The following is a 20,501-nucleotide window of genomic DNA, read 5'->3' as shown; positions in this document are numbered from 1 at the left end:
TTTTGTGATGCCTTTTGGTGAATATAGGAGTCTTCTTTCAAAATATGTGGGGAAAAAGTGATACATAATTATTTCTAGTGTATATCTTTCAAGGAGTTATGGAACTTCAGAGGAATCAGTGGTGCTTAACAAGATTAAGAGATGACGCAGAGAGGTTTTTTTTTCCCTCCCCAAAGTAGATGTATTCTATTTTAGCATCGGACTCCAGTGGTTATGTTGCAAAGCATATTGGAGAATAGGAGGCTTCTTTCTGTTTCATTAAGTATCACAGCCCTGGGGGATAGAGCTGTACTGTATATTGAAAGCCACAGTTGCAGACATGGAATGACTCACAAATTAAGAGACTATAACAAGAAATTTCTATATTTTCTGATAAGCGTGCAGGGCATCAGTTGGTTCAGTTCAACTGAGTTAAGCTGGAAAAAGGAGTCTGTGATGGCCCTCTAAGCTCCTGTTGTAAAAAAAAAAATTAAATAAATCTACCATCGTAACCTCACAACTTCTAATTTAAGAGCATCTTATTTGGGCGACTGCAGAGAACTCCAGCTGAGTCCTCATTTACGGAGCGCTTGTGTGAAATTGCAGTAGTGCAGCTTTTAGTTTGTATTGATCAAGGACAAAATTAGATGGGGAAAGAGTGGAATATTGATTGCATCTCTGCTGTAATTCAGGTCCCTAAACCTAAACCTATGCTGCGTTCTGAGTCCTTGAGTGTACTTTCTGCAGATTGGTCCAGTTTAGTTTTTTGTCTTTTATACTGTGGAGAGAGTACAATATTATGTTGTTCACATCTTTGAATAGTTTGTGGTCTGCAACTAAAGGGTGGATATCTGTGACAGAGAATATTGCCACTTCTAATCCACTCCAGGAACGAAGACACGGAATGAAGACAGCGACAGTCCTGGTCGTCTTTAATGGGAACACATCTTAACGTCCTATAACCTTGTATATAGTACCATCCTTAGACCTTCTTCTTATATCCTCATGTGATTGCACTTATCAGCCATTTGTATGAAGAGAGCGCTTACTTTTAACTGGATCGCTGGAGAATTTGAGATGAATCCAGTTCATTTTGAATTGACTCTCCCGTGAGTTTGCACCATAAAAGCACAAGAGGATTAAAACTTTGATACAACATCATATCAGAAACATGACTGCACTTTTTAAAACAACAGACTAAATGTTGTTTTGTAACTTCAGGCAAAGAACTGTGGAAGAAAATGGCTTAACATTAGCTCTTCCATCTCAGAAATGAACCTGAAGGACGCCAGGTGTATCTTCCTACAGAGTGGGGGCCAGTTCTCCTACTTTTCTACACATTAACAAAGCTGTGGTCAAAGGTCACAGACAAAACTTGAATCAGTCAGTGATTGATGAAGATCCGAGCTTAAAGGCATTAAAGGCAACATGCCAAATAATAGAGAAATGTAAGTAGAACACTTAACACAACAACTCCTGGTTATCGCTCCCCTGGAGTATGAGCATTAACCTACTGCACACATTAAACACACAGTAAACCACTGTTCCCAGGGCTCCTCATCTGACCACCATGGATGAACTAAGTAGCAGATCTGGATGCTTCCATGGATTGTACTCACAATCCGCAGAGCCAGACCATCTCATGAAATGCATTGCAAGACTGTTTTTTGCACAGCTGTTTTAGGAACCTCGCAGTGTCTGGACACATTTCAAGCATGATTTGTGTTATCCATGCAATGCAAAGTGTGCAGACAGTATGGAGGCAAAGAAATCTCATCTTATGCCATCCAGTTGGATCAACTGCATGACTGAAGTTATCCACAAATGACAAGGTTAATATGTTTTTGCATCTTTAATTGATTTCCACCTTTTATATTGAACCCTCAGCTTCAGATTTATTATGTTGATGCAAATGTCAACTCAGGTTCTGCAGAAAAGGTGTTTTGAGACCTTAAATTCCTAGCTCTCATGTAGGCTTAAAAAGACGACTTCATCAGCAGAACTAAACACTAAACAATGTGTTTCACTTACAGAGATTTTTTTTTTCATGAAAGCCTTAATGTTCTGTACATAAAGTTTACTTTAAGCTCAGAGAAATTGTGTCATTTTACCAGATAAAGATTTTGTTCTTTAACATCTAATTTAAACCAAAGCCAAATGTTAAGTTTAAAGCATCAAGTTAAATCCACTGAATCCACTTTACCTGTAGCACATTTATCTATTTTTTCCCATTAGTTGACTACAGGCTTTCCTTTTTTGGTCAAAATATTATAATTGTTATTGATATATATTCATATATAATTATATTTCACCCCTAAGCTGTTTTCTACCATCATGGTTTTATGAGAGAGGTTTACAGTGGGGGAAAAATCATTATCTATCACAGTAATAATCTATTTTTAACTATAAATTCATAGCCTATTTAAGTTTTTTGATGACCATAAGAGCCATAACAATAATTATATGAGAAATATATAAGTATAAGCATACATATATACACATATATATATATATATGTATATATATATATATATATATATATATATATATATATATATATATATATATATATATATATATATATATATATATATATATATATATACACAGATATAAATGAATTATATGAGAGTGAGATTATAATATGTAAGTATTTTCACCTTGCAATAGCTAAATTTTTAGCCAGAAAACTGCAATAAAATATACATGTACTGTTTGTGCTTCTGCACACTCAGCATCCTAATGAAGTATACCGTGTGCATTTTGTGTACATAAAGAAACTTCCTGCCAAAATCTCTAACCAGGTGCCATCAAAAAGTAAAAACTAAAGACCTAAAGTAATGAAAACCACATAGACAATACAACACGACGACATAACAGGACTTTATGACACGAAGGTGACATATGAGTGTGTGCTTCAACTTGTTCTTGGCTTAATCAGTATGGTGTTTGTGAATTTTTATCTGCATTTAAAATGAAAAACTGCACTGGATATTATTATTATTTGTTAAAGCCTAATTCTGTATGATTTTCTCCTTTCTTTTTTTTTTTTTTTTTTTTTTTGCTGTATATGCTTGGTATGAATTTTGACCTGCCGTCCGTCATTGGTGGTGTCCAGTGACCTGGTGATTCGAATAGTTGTTTTAAGAGAGTTAGACAGTGCTGTCATTTAATTATGCAGTTTCAGTATCATTTAACTATTACTATTAAAAGGGAAACTTTATTTTATATTATTTTCCATTCCACAGATATAGGTTACATTCTGGTGTCAGTTTATCCGCCTCTATTTTGTAGCAGAATATATTGATAGGCTGTATAGATTGCAAAACTTCTGTTTTAACTTGCAAATGAGTTGATAGTGGTGATGAGTTTTGGCTTGATGTGTGTGTGATTAATATTGGTCTGACTGACGTGGCTCGTAGCAACAGCCAAGGGGTTTCTATTCACTTCTCTACAGACCTGAGTCAAACAGTTGCAAATAATTCTTGGGTTAAAACCAGATGGTCCCGCAGTAAGAAATCAGAGGTAAGTTGTCAATCACAGATTTATACTTAATATTGCATTTGTTGATAAAAGCAAAGAAGTATTTGCAGCTGCTGTTTGTTTCAGGTCTGTTGTAGCCTACTCTGTTGACGTTAGATGAACTTCACATCCTTTTAACACTTTTGTCTCCTGCCTTTTTTCTCTGTAGCAAATGATTGAGACATTGTGACCTCATGTTGGTAGATTCGCTCATTGTTTTGACATGTACGACTTGACCTCAAAAGCACACTACTTGAAGTATAACTGGATCTAAAAAAGCTTGTCCTTCTTTTGCTTTTTTTGTAACATATCACCCACATGAATCATTGTCTTTGCCTTTTGAAGTCATGTCAGAATCTTAATGCTGTAAACCCATGTTACATTCCATTGTTTTTGAGACAGTGCTAATATTTCTGTGCATATGACTGATTTTTTTTCTTTTCTTATTCTCTTCTTTTGTAAAATAACTTAACCACTGTACATTATTTATGGAATAAAACATCCAAACGCTTCTGTTTGAAACTTCACCTGTGGATTTTCGTTCTTTATTGTCAAACAAAGTGCCTCTATGTGTTTTTTTTAAATAAATCAATATAAATGTGCTAAAAATAACCTTTGGTGACACAATGTGATAAACTAGTTGAATGGTGGCTTATGGTATTGTACATTGTTCTGATTCATGCTATTATGGGGTTAACTCAATTTCTAAGCACAACAACCCATTTGCTGGCCATTTGTTGATGTTCACATTGTGTAGCTGTGCCTCATTGGCAACACTGCATATTTGCATTAACTAATCCCATGTCTAAGCTAGTGTCTGGTTAGCTGAAATTTGTTGATGTTGGCCAACTCCATTACTCATTAGCTGGTCAGATGTTGACATTAACTCCATTTCTAAGCTAACAATATCTTGGTTACTGACATCCGTGATAACAATCTGTAGAAGATTCAGGACAGTTCATCCACAAAAATCCTTGTGTTTGCATCTGAGTTCTCCAGTCTCCTCTCCAGCAGCAGCAGTCTGCGACACTAGTTACTGTTAGCTTAAAAATAATTAACTTAGTTAATGTCAACAAATGACGAGCTCCCAGCACAACAGAGTCAACACTGATTTTCATGTACACACACGAGCATGCACGAATCTTACATAATGAACCTTTATAATGTTTAAAATTGGTCTTAAAACCTGTCTACTGTTTGTGAGACCCAAAGTCTTGCACAGATGGAAACAGATGGAAAATATTGACATTTTTAAGGCCAGAAAACTGGGGGGGTCATGTGAGGAGCTTTTCTTTCCATCTAAAGTAACTCCTATGAAACATTGATCACAACCATAACAATATGCCCAGCACAGCCAGTTGACTGTGTAACTGAGAGATAAAAATGTCTGAGAAAAGCCCTATCTCTCCCTGGCACTGAGATAATGGTCAGTGCTGGGAAACCTGTACTGTCCACTGGCTCATGAAAAGTGCATTGAACTCGCTTCTACCTGGGAGTGCAGACTTTGAAATGATTAGTCAAAGGACTTTCCACTAGTGCCTCAGTCGGTCTATGTTACATAAGATGGGCCAATTCCCAGGGGATACTGAGCATCTCCTTCTGAACCATTCATTTGACATAAGTGAGCATAATTGTGCACCAGTCAGCTATAGTTGTACTTTGAAAACACCCTAAACTGGGTAAAAATGTTTGGAAGCTTCCCCGGACAGGAATGGGAGGTGTATGTCTCCTTTAGCACAGCTCAGGCCGCTCAACGTTTGTATGGGTTCAACAGACTGAGCCAAACTGTTCAGGGACTTCAGATCCAGATAAGTAGCATCTGGTTGCAGATGTTGGAGATGCACCTGTTCAACGTCACTGCTCTGTGGTGTATCATCCTGAATTCACAATGCTCCCTCTCTTTCTGTCACCCCCCCCACCCCCACCCCCTTTCCTTTTCCCTTCCTCTCCCTCTCTCTTTCTCTGCTTCCAAGACTCATGGCTGTGGAGGATGAGATAAGGGGCGGAGCCATACTTGAGCCAAAAACCAGGATGTTCGCTGATCAGGTCTGTGAGACTGCTTCTTCTCTCGTCGAGTCTGGCTCATGCTACCCCCGCCCCTACCCCCCCTACTGCCCCACTACTTCCTTGTTCCCTCCCTCTTTTCCCCTGCTTCTGTTTGGTTCTGTCTGCTGTGTGTCTGTGGTCCCTCTGGTCGCCTTGCCCTGTCCCCAACCCCCGCCCCGTGTTTGGGTTTGATGGCCTCCGTCTGCCAGCTCACCTGGGGGCTGTGAATCTCAGAGGGTTAGATGTCTGTTTGCATTCCTCGGCTCAAAGCTACTGACACTCCGGTTGTGCAACTGGGTCTGTGGTGGTGTGGACAGTCATGTACAGTTGTTTCTGTCGAATGTTTCTGCTGAGCATGTGAGGGTTTAACTTCTTCAACCTGTCTCATACATGATGACACTAGTCTTCCACGGCTGAGCCTGAAGTCTAACTGTAACTGTACGCTGTGCTGGTGCTATGGTGTGTTCAGGAGCTTCCTTACATCTTTTCATTTCATGCTCTCACCCCCCCCCCCCCCTTCTGAGTCTGTCCAGATGAACTTGCCCACTTTCATGAGTCATGCAGTAAATACAGGGAATGTGTGTGGACACATATATAAACTTGTGTTTGAGGAGAAATGGAAGCAGTTGGGTATGGAGCTCATTTCCTGCCAAAACTGAGGATGATTATCTTGTGAGATTAGTCCAAATTCAATGACACAGTTGATTTGAGTGGTAAACTATTTCACCAAGGAACTCATCTACACAGACGTCCTCTGTTCATAGAATGAATATCTATGGAGGAAATTTCCTGCCAAGATCTAACAGACAAAAACATGTTTTCCAAATGCTCTGCAAGTAACACAGTTGGGCTTGCAAGCACAAGAAAGAGCCAAGACACCAACACATTTTGCCTTTTTTCAAACAAAACAAATATAAAATATACAGTACAAAATAAACAAATATATAGTGTAATTCTAATACTACAAGTCCATCAAATCTACCACCCAAAGACTAAAAAAAGGTATGTGACTTTGTGGTACCATGAGTCTGTTTAAAATTATTCTATTTTTATCTGTTTTGATTAACACACAAAATTTTAACTTTTTGAGTTTGTTTTTTTAACACTGGCACCAACATGGCAATAATTTTGTGTTAAATGTAATGTGATATATATATATTTTTTTTTTTTTTATAAGACATAGTATATATATTTCTGATGCATGATGTATTATAAATATGTTATGTATATGTTTTGTGTTCATTTTTGTGAGTGAACCACAGATCATTTATTAGAAAAAAGGTTTTCCAAAGAAATTAGGTCCATACAGGGTGGGGAAGCAAAATTTACAATGAACATTTAGTTGTTTTTTCTCAGCAGGCACTACGTCAGTTGTTTTGAAACCAAACATATATTGATGTCATAATCATACCTAACACTATTATCCATACCTTTTCAGAAACTTTTGCCCATATGAGTAATCAGGAAAGCAAACGTCAAAGAGTGTGTGATTTGTTGAATGCACTCGTCACACCAAAGGAGATTTCAAAAATAGTTGGAGTGTCCATAAAGACTGTTTATAATGGAAAGAAGAGAATGACTATGAGCAAAACTATTACGAGAAAGTCTGGAAGATACTATTAAAGAAGAATGGGAGAAGTTGTCACCCGAATATTTGAGGAACACTTGCGCAAGTTTCAGGAAGCGTGTGAAGGCAGTTATTGAGAAAGAAGGAGGACACATAGAATAAAAACATTTTCTATTATGTACATTTTCTTGTGGCAAATAAATTCTCATGACTTTCAATAAACTAATTGGTCATACACTGTCTTTCAATCCCTGCCTCAAAATATTGTAAATTTTGCTTCCCCACCCTGTATATATGAATTCTAATAAAAATGGCTGTCATTAATATTCTCACTGAGTTGATTAGATATTCATGTAGATCAGTTCCTTGGTATCATAAATCCACTCTCACAGTAGTAACTGTTTAGTTTAAGTTTTAGGGATATTCAACTAAAATAGCATTAGTAGTGTTTGTTTCATCCGCCAACATTAACTGTTGCGGTGTATGTAAAACCAATCCACTGTTGTGGTTTTTCTTAATTTAATTAATCTTGCAGACACCATCTATGGTAGAAGTTCAAATAGGTTTCCTTATCACTCTACAAAAACAGCAAGTAGCTCCCAAGTATCCTAATAAACCACTGTAAAGGCAGTTTGAAAACACAAAAGTAGTGATCAACAAAACAAAATCAATGCCAAGTTCTACCAAATCCAAAGAATATGGAGTCAAAAGCAGAGATTCAGACTCACAAATAAAGAAATAAAAAAGTAACTCAACAATCATGAAGGTTGTTGAGTTGGTGACAGGAAAAAGGACAACACTTCCTTTACAGTTCAACAAACTCTGAACCAGCAGTGGCACTGAAAAGGTTCATACTGGTGGAAATGGAATCAGTACATGTGACAATGGATACACGACTAAGAATACACAGCACTACAGTATGTAACTCACATAGTACAGCAGTATGTAACTCACACAGTACTACAGTATGTAACTCACACAGTACTACAGTATGTAACTCACACAGCACTACAGTATGTAACTCACATAGTACAGCAGTATGTAACTCACACAGTACTACTGTATGTAACTCACACAGTACTACAGTATGTAACTCACACAGTACTGTAGTATGTAACTCACACAGTACTACAGTATGTAACTCACACAGTACTACAGTATGTAACTCACACAGTACTGTAGTATGTAACTCACACAGTACTACTGTATGTAACTCACACAGTACTACAGTATGTAACTCACACAGTACTGTAGTATGTAACTCACACAGTACTACTGTATGTAACTCACACAGTACTGTAGTATGTAACTCACACAGTACTACTGTATGTAACTCACACAGTACTACAGTATGTAACTCACACAGTACTACTGTATGTAACTCACACAGTACTACAGTATGTAACTCACACAGTACTACTGTATGTAACTCACACAGTACTGTAGTATGTAACTCACGCAGTACTACAGTATGTAACTCACACAGTACTACAGTATGTAACTCACACAGTACTACAGTATGTAACTCACACAGTACTACAGTATGTAACTCACATAGTACAGCAGTATGTAACTCACACAGTACTACAGTATGTAACTCACACAGTACTACAGTATGTAACTCACACAGCACTACAGTATGTAACTCACACAGTACTACAGTATGTAACTCACATAGTACAGCAGTATGTAACTCACACAGTACTACTGTATGTAACTCACACAGTACTACAGTATGTAACTCACACAGTACTGTAGTATGTAACTCACACAGTACTACAGTATGTAACTCACACAGTACTACAGTATGTAACTCACACAGTACTGTAGTATGTAACTCACACAGTACTACTGTATGTAACTCACACAGTACTACAGTATGTAACTCACACAGTACTGTAGTATGTAACTCACACAGTACTACTGTATGTAACTCACACAGTACTGTAGTATGTAACTCACACAGTACTACTGTATGTAACTCACACAGTACTACAGTATGTAACTCACACAGTACTACTGTATGTAACTCACACAGTACTACAGTATGTAACTCACACAGTACTACTGTATGTAACTCACACAGTACTGTAGTATGTAACTCACGCAGTACTACAGTATGTAACTCACACAGTACTACAGTATGTAACTCACACAGTACTACAGTATGTAACTCACACAGTACTACAGTATGTAACTCACATAGTACAGCAGTATGTAACTCACACAGTACTACTGTATGTAACTCACACAGTACTACAGTATGTAACTCACACAGTACTACAGTATGTAACTCACACAGCACTACAGTATGTAACTCACATAGTACAGCAGTATGTAACTCACACAGTACTACTGTATGTAACTCACACAGTACTACAGTATGTAACTCACACAGTACTACAGTATGTAACTCACACAGTACTACAGTATGTAACTCACATAGTACAGCAGTATGTAACTCACACAGTACTACTGTATGTAACTCACACAGTACTACAGTATGTAACTCACACAGTACTGTAGTATGTAACTCACACAGTACTACAGTATGTAACTCACACAGTACTACAGTATGTAACTCACACAGTACTGTAGTATGTAACTCACACAGTACTACTGTATGTAACTCACACAGTACTACAGTATGTAACTCACACAGTACTGTAGTATGTAACTCACACAGTACTACTGTATGTAACTCACACAGTACTGTAGTATGTAACTCACACAGTACTACTGTATGTAACTCACACAGTACTACAGTATGTAACTCACACAGTACTACTGTATGTAACTCACACAGTACTGTAGTATGTAACTCACGCAGTACTACAGTATGTAACTCACACAGTACTACAGTATGTAACTCACACAGTACTACAGTATGTAACTCACATAGTACAGCAGTATGTAACTCACACAGTACTGTAGTATGTAACTCACACAGTACTACTGTATGTAACTCACACAGTACTACAGTATGTAACTCACACAGTACTACTGTATGTAACTCACACAGTACTGTAGTATGTAACTCACGCAGTACTACAGTATGTAACTCACACAGTACTACAGTATGTAACTCACACAGTACTACAGTATGTAACTCACACAGTACTACAGTATGTAACTCACATAGTACAGCAGTATGTAACTCACACAGTACTACTGTATGTAACTCACACAGTACTACAGTATGTAACTCACACAGTACTGTAGTATGTAACTCACACAGTACTACTGTATGTAACTCACACAGTACTACAGTATGTAACTCACACAGTACTGTAGTATGTAACTCACACAGTACTACTGTATGTAACTCACACAGTACTGTAGTATGTAACTCACACAGTACTACTGTATGTAACTCACACAGTACTACAGTATGTAACTCACACAGTACTACTGTATGTAACTCACACAGTACTGTAGTATGTAACTCACGCAGTACTACAGTATGTAACTCACACAGTACTACAGTATGTAACTCACACAGTACTGTAGTATGTAACTCACACAGTACTTCTGTATGTAACTCACACAGTACTACAGTATGTAACTCACACAGTACTGTAGTATGTAACTCACACAGTACTACAGTATGTAACTCACACAGTACTGTAGTATGTAACTCACACAGTACTACTGTATGTAACTCACACAGTACTGTAGTATGTAACTCACACAGTACTACAGTATGTAACTCACACACTACTACTGTATGTAACTCACATAGTACAGCAGTATGTAACTCACACAGTACTACAGTATGTAACTCACATAGTACTACTGTATGTAACTCACACAGTACTACTGTATGTAACTCACACAGTACTACTGTATGTAAGTCTCAGTTTTGAAGCCCAGTCTTCTTTAAGGCCATGACGTCATTCTCGAGTCTTTTACCAGAGTGATAAAGACAACAACATATTCCATAAATATACACAAAGATTCAACAGTACTTCAATGATTTACTTCTAATCCACTAATCAACAAGTACCAGTATTTTAGGAAAGTTGCAGTCTGTGAAGAGATGAGACCGAGCCCAGTGTATCCTGGGTAAAGGAGGGAGCAGAAGAGCCAAAGGCAGAGCTTGGAGACAGAACATCCACCGGGTCTGAAAGTGTTGCGTATGTCGTCTACAGGGCATTTATACAGTTAATTCAATGAGACCTAATGAACAGAATGAGACTATGGTCTGTTCACCACAGGCGGTAGACATCAGCAGGTTTAAATTTGAGCTAATGTCATGACTAACAATGAGTCTTAAATCTAAAAGGAGGTTTGGATTGAAAAGCTTGAACAGTTCTGTCCAATGCCAGCAGGGAGTTTCTTTTAAAGAAAAGCGTTGGTTTTCTCTGTGTAGGAGACAGCACCAAGCACCTGCTGGCTTATGTTCGCCCCCTTCAGGATGCGGTAGAGTACTGTCTGCCTCACCTTGGCACTTTTTTCTACAATTTAACCATGTCCGCAACAGTAATGATGCCACACCAATACATTAAAAACATTAAACAGGCTGGACAAAGTCATGGAGGATAATAAACATTTCTGCAAACATTATGTTGGCGACATGAAAAACAGAAACAACACACATCAACCACGTTTACGGAATTGCACATTCAGAGACGACGCACGGTACGACGCTGCCACCTCGTGTTTATCCCTGGATTTGAACAGGAAATGTGCGAATTCAGCAATTTTTATTTATTTATCTACTTATTTAAAATCCTATATACATCTGTAACACAGATCTGTAGACAAATATGAATATTTAATTTATGTTACCATTATTTTTATTTTTTTTTATTTTGATCATGATGAGCATACATCAGTGGTTCATAAACTTTACCAACTGATGCAGCTGAATCTAAGGCCTCACTATCACATCTAACAAGAGAAACAAATATACTTACAAACTGCTTTAATACGTAGTAAAATAAATTAGCTCGCATTGTTTTGAAAGTATTGAATTATAAAAGAAATTACCATTGTTGCCCACTAAATAAACATTTCATTTCATAGCCCCTGCTTTTTAAAATTTTTTTTTTTTAAATAATGAATCAAGATGGTTGATTTTTAACGCCAAATTTTAGAACCCTAAATTTCCTCTCAGCAACCCTAAAAATATTAATAACCATTATTATTGTAATGCAACCATTTATTTTATTTATAAAGTTTATTTGATAGGAACAGTGCTAATTACATAGTAGAACTTCTATCTGTTACAAACAAGTTGTAGTAACTAATGATTCACATAAAGAGATTATAACTATTGCTAGTTTCCATCACCAGTCCCAAGTCAGGCTTTTAGAAGAGAAAGAAAGAAAGAAAGAAAGAAAGAAAGAAAGAAAGAAAGAAAGAAAGAAAGAAAGAAAGAAAGAAAGAAAGAAAGAAGAAAGAAAGAAAGAAAGAAAGAAAGAAAGAAAGAAAGAAAGAAAGAAAGAAAGAAAGGTAAAAAAAAAACATTTAAGGTTGCATTTTTTATCTGTCCACGACTGAACTGAGGTTTCCACGAATAAAATGGTTGAGAACCTTTCAAAAAGGATTCCCCATTTTTCATGTCTTCAAAAAATATCTGGAACACACAGTACACACTACGGGTATTTGAACATACACAAACACTGCATAATGCACTTTTAGTTACCGTGTTAGGTAACAGTTCATTGATAGTTAACTAATGTGTAGTTTTAAGTAATGCTAATGCTAATGCTAACAGGAGCTATAAACTATAAAATACATATATCAATCAATTGGTATACATGAAGACTGGTGAATAATTATACATAAGTTAACTATTAATTAACTGTTAGTTAAGGCTTGTTACTGTATAAATAATGTTATATAAAAGAATAAAGGAATAATGTTATATAATAAACCAGTATTGGTATAAGTGTTACCAAAATATAATTACCAAATATAATTTATGTTTTTAACTATTGTTGTAAAGTAATATATCGTATAAAGAAAAAAATTTAATTGTTATGCAGGAAAATGGTTAATGAGTGACAGGGTGGGTGGGGGTGGTAGTGGATTGGGGGGGGGGGTTGTGTTGTCACATCTCATTAGGGACTGAACCTCCCCGAAGTGTTCTGATGCTACAGTCAGCCCTGGAGATAATCATGGTTCATTTGTATTTAGACTAAAATTCCATGAGTAATTGCCATCACGAGCCCATTTCATGTCATTATCTGAACGATAAAGCACACTGTTAGTTGAAACTTTATTTTTCAAGAGCTGTTCAGTTGCTAATGTCAGAGGCCTTCATTCTGATGTGTCAACTCGACCTGTTATGGAGGTGTATTCAACGCTTTATATCTGAGCTTGCATTTTCATGTTTCAATCATATATGATCATAATAATTTAAGACTTACTAATATTTGTTTACAGGTTCATTATCCTGTGTACCATGTGTAAATGAACTTAAATGATATTTTTTGGAGTGTGTGTTTGTGATGGGATGTGTGTGTGTGAAATTGCTCAATCTTTACTCTTTTGTTTCTGTTTATGACTGTTTAGATGTAGTAGTATTGATGTAAATATGATCCTGGGTTGTCTTAATGTGTATGTACAGTAAAATGAATGCAATAGAAAAATGCATGTATCCTATAAGCATGTCTTTTATTGTCTTCTTACTTTTCTGAAGCAGGAAACACGTGCAGTGTAACTCTGATCCTGATGCTGTTTGGAGTGCATGATACGACACCTTTTCCTTTTTTTGTCCTGAGCATGATTTGTATTACTGATATAAAAGCATGGCCCACTGTTCTGATGCTTCATAAAGACTTTTGGTGTCTGATTATGTTGTGTTTATATGGTTGCCATTTATTTATGTAAATGTAAATGTGTGTTTAGTAAGCCTTTTTTATGTATGTCCGTCTTTTTTGTTCCCTTTGTGTTTGTGCATTTTTACATGTTGTTTGCGTGGCTGTTTTCCTCCCGGTTCACACCAGCACCTCCCACTTTTACTGTCAGCTTTCTCCTCCTCCTCTCCTCTCCTCTCCTCTCCTCTCCTCTCCTCTCCTCTCCTCTCCTCTCCTCTCCTCTCCTCTCCTCTCCTCTCCTCTCCTCTCCTCTCCTCTCCTCTCCTCTCCTCTCCTCTCCTCCTCTCCTCTCCTCTCCTCTCCCTCTTATGTTGATGAGATACGGTGATTTCTCTTAGGGGAGGCGTCAGTCCATCCTAGTGCAGCCCCGTCTTGCGCCTGTCCCACCCCGAGTATCCAGGTAATAAACAAACCGGCAACCTATCACTGTCCATCCATAACCTGCTGCCTCTTTTCCACTTCTACACTGTTCTCTATGTACGTCCCTGTCCATATGCAGCTGTTCACCCTGTGAACTCACCTGAAGCAAACACACTATCAGGTCACCGTAATAGTCTCCCATTTATCTCCAGGAAACAAAGCCAGTCACTGAACATGTACACGACTGTGTTGAAAGACTGACAGCAATGAGCACTATTCCCCTACACTACCCTACGTAGCATTCACATAATCATGTTGTACTAGAATAAAAGTAGGGGAAAGCTACAACATGCACAAAAACATATTAAAGGTTTGGAGTCTGTGGCATGCTAGTTACTCCATTTCTAAACTAGTTAAATCAGTTTTAAAGTTGCCTACATGTGCTTTATTGGACTAGTTCTGCTTCATACTGCCTTATACTTTTTCTTCTACACTTATCCAGCTGTTATCACAGTCACATGTCGGTATGGCAAACTGTAACAGTGACAGCAAAGACGGCATTTCCAAACAATGGACTGTGCCACTTATTACACTGGGAGTTGTGCAGCAGTTGCACCAGTAATCTTGCTCTATTTTATTGACATATTCACAGAAGACTCTTTACTAATTATATGCTGGTGTAAACAGCAGTTTGCCCTTGTTTTGAACTGGTACTTCTAGTGTTTCAGGTGTTACTCTGCATTTCAGCCACATCGATTCATTATGAAAACTTCCAAAACTGCATAAACGTTTCCACTGTGTGAGCTGAGACATACTTAGAGACAGGCCTATGTCATATATTTCAGTCACAAACTTTTAGGCTTCTATACTATTATATGTCCAACAAAAATGTCGATCAAAATTTACGACAGCTGGTAATTTAGTTCACGTAGGTCTGAAACATGTTAGATTAATGTCTGATTCTTAAAATAATGGGAAATGTCAATGAATACAAGTAGGATTTTACATAAACACTATTACTGATGCTGTGTTGCGTGTCTCAGCATCTCCAAACTCCAAAAGCGATTGTGTGCAATAGGTTAGGTTATTTAACTCTAAAGTATAATAAAGCAGAATATTGATTTGGATTGGATATGTATTTTTTAAGATAGCTAAATTAGCTGATTTGATTGTTTTTTTTTATTTTAGCTTTAGTATTTAACATTAGCTTTCATTTGAGTCCACATTACACAGCATTTCCAGGTTAAAATATCAAAAACTGACAGGCCTATGTCATATATTTTCCATTAATGTTTAAATTCAGATAAATACTCAGTTTATTAACTATACCACTGCATTCAATTAGGTCGTCTGTTGATGGTGTTATATTCCCTTTTTACTTAATGGTATTTCAATAAAATAAAATGACATAGTATAAATATACAATGTGTCACTAAACATGGTGAGAATAAATTTGTGTTTGTATGACCGCACAATATTACTAAACCAAATTCCATCATTGTTAAATAAAACCCCTTACCAATATAATATTATAGTGAACTTTCTCATAATATAATGACCTGTTTTTATTTAATGTGTTTCTGTTGTTCCAAATTAAATATTTATGAGCTGATGTTGGTCAGTGTTTCTAGATGAAGGACCAAGTAGGCAGAACATTTCACTGGATTCAATGGATTTTGTTGGACATTTCCAGTCTCATAAATGCAAACTAAAATCAATTTAAATTCTCCTAATTTGAGGAAATAAGTAATAGGGTATGAACAATGAAGAAACTGTTTAATTCAATTGATTTTGAATGTATTATTGCGGTAAATGAAGTCAAGGAAGTGAAATCCTCCTAATACATATGCATTCACAATAATAGATTTTAAAACAAAACGAGTTCCATTTTCCCAGACTGAATTAAAAGTTAAATCACAACTGGCTCCTAAGTATCAGTGATGGTTGACCTGATCCTTAAAATGTGATTTTATGTGAGAACAGATGAAAATTCTGCGTGCAGTATATGATGGTGTCAAACATCATGACTACAAAACATAAAAGATGGCAGAAAAGGGGAAACTTTATTACTTTATTACAGTTTATAGTGTGTTGTATAGTCATTATAAATAGGAATAAAGTTAATATCCTTGAATAAATAATAGGGTTCCCGAAACAAAGTTCTTGTATTACAAGAAAAAAGTCATTATTTTACTAAAATAATTGTATGTAACAAAAATGAAGATTTTATTATGAGAATAAAATTATATTACAATAACAAATTTGTTGTATTATCACACTAAAATCAGACTAGAACGTTGACCCGTGTGGATCCATGGGTTCTAGATGTGGTAGTTTTTATGCTGTTGTGTATTCGTGCATGCTGTACCACATTTGTCCAGCAGTCACCGCCAAAGTGTTCTGGGTAAAACAACGTGATTGTAAGGCTATTGTATTCCAAAATTACTAATTTCTCCCAAAATACTGGCCCTATCAGCTTGCCATTTTCACTAGTCTGTTCCTTGACTTCAAATACATAAGTATGTCAAACTGCAGCGGTCAGTTCTTTCTGGATTTTGTGTGAACCCCCGGACACACACACATACATGCACACACACACAGGCCATTTGGCTTATATAATATAGACTGAAACTAGGATAAAGTTATCATATAATGAGAACAAAGTTATGATTTACAAGATTAAAGTCTTTCTAAAATCTAAAATATTACAACTTTATTCCTGCAATACACTCTTATGACTTTATTGTTGTAATTTTTGACTCTCAAAGTGTTACACGATTATTCTTGCAAAATGATGATGTTTTCCATAAAACATTATGAGTATACTCTTAAAATATCCAATATTTTTCTTTCTCAGTGAAGTCCTAATAGTCTGCATTAACAATTGTTCATAATATGTTGTCATGTTAACATCATATTAAAGTATTTAAAGTTGTAATATTGCTTGAGCTTCAAGAGTGAGAAGATGTGAACTAATAATGAATTATAATTCTCACAACACAAAGATGTATCTGGTGTCTTTATGACAGAGAGTTTGTTTTAATTATTCGACACCAATGGATTTTCATTTTCTATTGACCCAAGGGCATAATATATGTTTTTGCATTCATAATAATAATAATAATAATAATAATAATAATAATAATAAAAATGTCATTGCTTTTCTACACTCAGTCCAGTCATTAGCAGTTCAGATATTATCATCTTGAAGTATGGACAATGTACATAACTAATATATAACTATAACTCATGGACTGAAATGCAGAGCAATACAGCCTGATACTTTAAAATGTTGGCATTTACTGCTTACGAGTCAGCTTCATTCTTTTCTTTGCATTTATTGATCACTTCATTCGTTCTCACTTTAAACTGAATTTGTTTCAAGTTTTTCACAGTGTACAATATATTCAATTTAAACATAATAAGAATTTTGACAGTAATACAGGAATTGATCATGTTTATCATTTTATTTATTTTTTGCTGACAGAACGGTAGATAGTCAAGCAGCACTGTAAAAAAAAATCCACCTTAAAGGAGAATGTGCACCCAGACATTTACACATCTTTCATTTTATTCACATTTCTAACATGAAATGTAAATAGATTGTGTAAATTCTCCTTTAATGTAGATTTCCCCCCTCAGTTACAAAACACACACGACATTTACTCTTTTCTACATTTCCATTCAGTCTCTCATCCCTCCCCTCCCACGCTTTCCCTCAGATAAACCACCAGGAATTATGGGAAATCTCCGTATCTGACCCAGTCCTTCCCTGAAGAACACTGATTTAATGTGCACATGTTTGTGTATATTTCTGTGTGTTTTTTCTATGTCTCAGTGATCTCTGTGTGTTGGTGTATTTGTGTGTTTGGCTCCTGGGCTCATTTACGTTGGTCCGATGGTGGTTCAGGACAGTTGTTCATGGACGTCGGATGGTGTGTGACATGCGTTGATTCTTTTGTTTTTTTGCGTCAGAATAAGAGCTCTTCTCCTGGTCAGACAGTCATCTTACAGGGTTCCTTTAGATTTGACACCATAGACATAAAGCTACTCTTACAACACGTTTTTCATATTTAGAGGTGAGAAATATTTGTCAGTTTTCTGTAGTCGCCTACAGTTGAGACTGATTGGAGATTGGAGGAGACGGGTAAGAACCTGTGTGTGCAATACTGTATCTGCATTATTTATGACACACTTTAACATCTCAGGACTCCACTAAGTGTTGTGTGTTTCTGTCTCCAGTACCGCACTATTCATTAGCATTTAAAACACTCTTACTATCAAGCTGTAATTGAATGTACCAAGTAATCAAACACAGCAGCCCACAGAGAGTGAAGCAAGTTGGGTAAGTTAAAAAGGATGTCAGTAAACATTCTGCCATGTCTTTGTTCAGCTGCCTGATTCCTGACTTTAATAGACATGTGTAATGGTCTACACATGGATATTAAATGACACTGTTGGTCATGTTTGAGAGAAACAAACAAAAAGTGTCAGTGGATTCATGTTACTGGCATCCTGTAACTGTCCGTACTGCAGTAGATAGCTGTTCATAGCACCAGTTAGCAGCTGGAAATGTTTTCATTCATTTTGGTTCTGATTGAGAAGAGAAAAGGCCTGCCAATTCACATCAAATTCTGGGGTAATTTTTCTTTTCTTCTATTCACTTTTCAAGTGAAATGGAAACACCTTCCACTCACAATGGACATAACCCATCAGATGCAGTTTATCCAGTGCTAATTTGCTTTGATTCCTTTTTTTTTTTCTTTTTTCTTTTTTTTTTTTTTCTTTTTTTTTTCTACTGGATGCAGACCAAACTGCCCTTCCTTCTTCCTGTCTTTCCCCTCTTCAACACTTCATCCCATTCATGTTACAGTTTCTCATACTTCTTGTATGTGAGCATTAAAGTAGAATATAGGCCTGTGTCGAAACACCAGTATCACGTTCTTAGCTCTGCACTGGTTTTACTTCTTTTCAGTGAAACAGAGTCACTTAATTATGTCTAGACACCACACAGCAAATGTGCCAGGCAAGATAAATCAAGTGCAATTATCTCAAGAGGTTTCTGCCCAGCTCTGATGGTAAAACTGTGAATTCTAGCTTTCAAAATGCTCCTTTATCTTCATCCTCTCATAGCTCTTGGGTAAATTAAGCACCATTTTGTACATAGTCCTCATAGTTGTCTATTGGCACAATAACCCAGTTGTGTTCTCTCCCCACTGCTCCGACACAGACCACAGTGGACACGAATGGGAGCGAAGGCTGATAGACCTTAATAATAATAATCACATTAATATTTGCATTGCTCTTATTCAGCGCCAATGTGTAGGTAAGGAAACATGGTAAAACCAAACCTGGACACAATCACTAATCAAAAACTCCAACCCAGGACGTATAAGCTGTGCGTCCACCATAGGAACCTTAACCAGGAACCAGGAACCTCCACAGATCCTCTGAGTATTTCCACCACAAGGACCAAGTCTCTTTTTTTCCCTAAAGATATTTGTCCTGTCATTGCCAATTCCAAACCCAAGCCCAAGTTATTCTACCTGCTCTCACCAATATTTCAGAGGATTTTTGCTTCAGTTGTTTATTAAAGTGGCCTGATTTTTTACTAGTTACGATAGAATATTAAATTTTTTAAATTAAATATATATATTATGGATACAAGCAGTGGAAATAAGTTTCCAGTATCTATCTCTCAGCTTTGGAACACCTCAGATAAGTGGAAGAAGGATGAAATTAAATACATGCTTTTTAAAGTCCAGGCAGTGATAATAAATGCTCAAACAGAGACTAAACATCTAATGTTAGTGAGTGTACTGATGGTAACATTAGCTTGCAGATTAATTATTGTCAAAAAGCACAAATTGTTACCTTTATGTCACTGAAATCCCTATCGGTCCTAAATTACTCTGAAATACTGGAGACAGGAAGTTTGTCAGATTTCCGGTAGCAACAAAAAGTCCCTGTTTCAAGGGTAGTGTTAGTATATTCTGGGCTTGAATATTTCTAATTATTGATTTGAATTCAGCCACTATTTTTATACAGCATTAGTGACTTTTTCCTTATGCTTCAAATTGTATAGAAAGCATGTGACAGTTTGACCAAAGTCCATGCTTCACTGTTGTTTTGGTGCAAAAATGGTACATACCTCATACAATGACACGAAATATGTCACTGGTTTTTGACATGTCTTTGAG

At 36.5% G+C, this 20,501-nt stretch overlaps 1 protein-coding gene across 2 annotated transcripts in view; it reads left to right on the top strand.

The window, feature by feature from the left end:
- syngap1b (synaptic Ras GTPase activating protein 1b) overlaps positions 1-20,501 on the top strand; it is a 277,859-nt gene that overhangs the window by 251,153 nt on the left and 6,205 nt on the right. The window contains exons 19-20 of one of the 2 annotated variants that reach the window (XM_030158020.1): positions 5,475-5,547; positions 14,280-14,341. In XM_030158020.1, the coding sequence (XP_030013880.1) occupies positions 5,475-5,547; positions 14,280-14,341 (135 nt within the window). The remainder of the gene's footprint in view (positions 1-5,474; positions 5,548-14,279; positions 14,342-20,501) is intronic. The other variant, XM_030158019.1, reaches the window with a different exon arrangement.

Source organism: Sphaeramia orbicularis, chromosome 16, assembly GCF_902148855.1.
Source record: "Sphaeramia orbicularis chromosome 16, fSphaOr1.1, whole genome shotgun sequence".
Classification (NCBI taxonomy): domain Eukaryota; kingdom Metazoa; phylum Chordata; class Actinopteri; order Kurtiformes; family Apogonidae; genus Sphaeramia; species Sphaeramia orbicularis.
The sequence above is the reverse complement of the archived record's forward strand: the minus strand, read 5'-3'. Positions and strand labels throughout refer to the sequence as shown.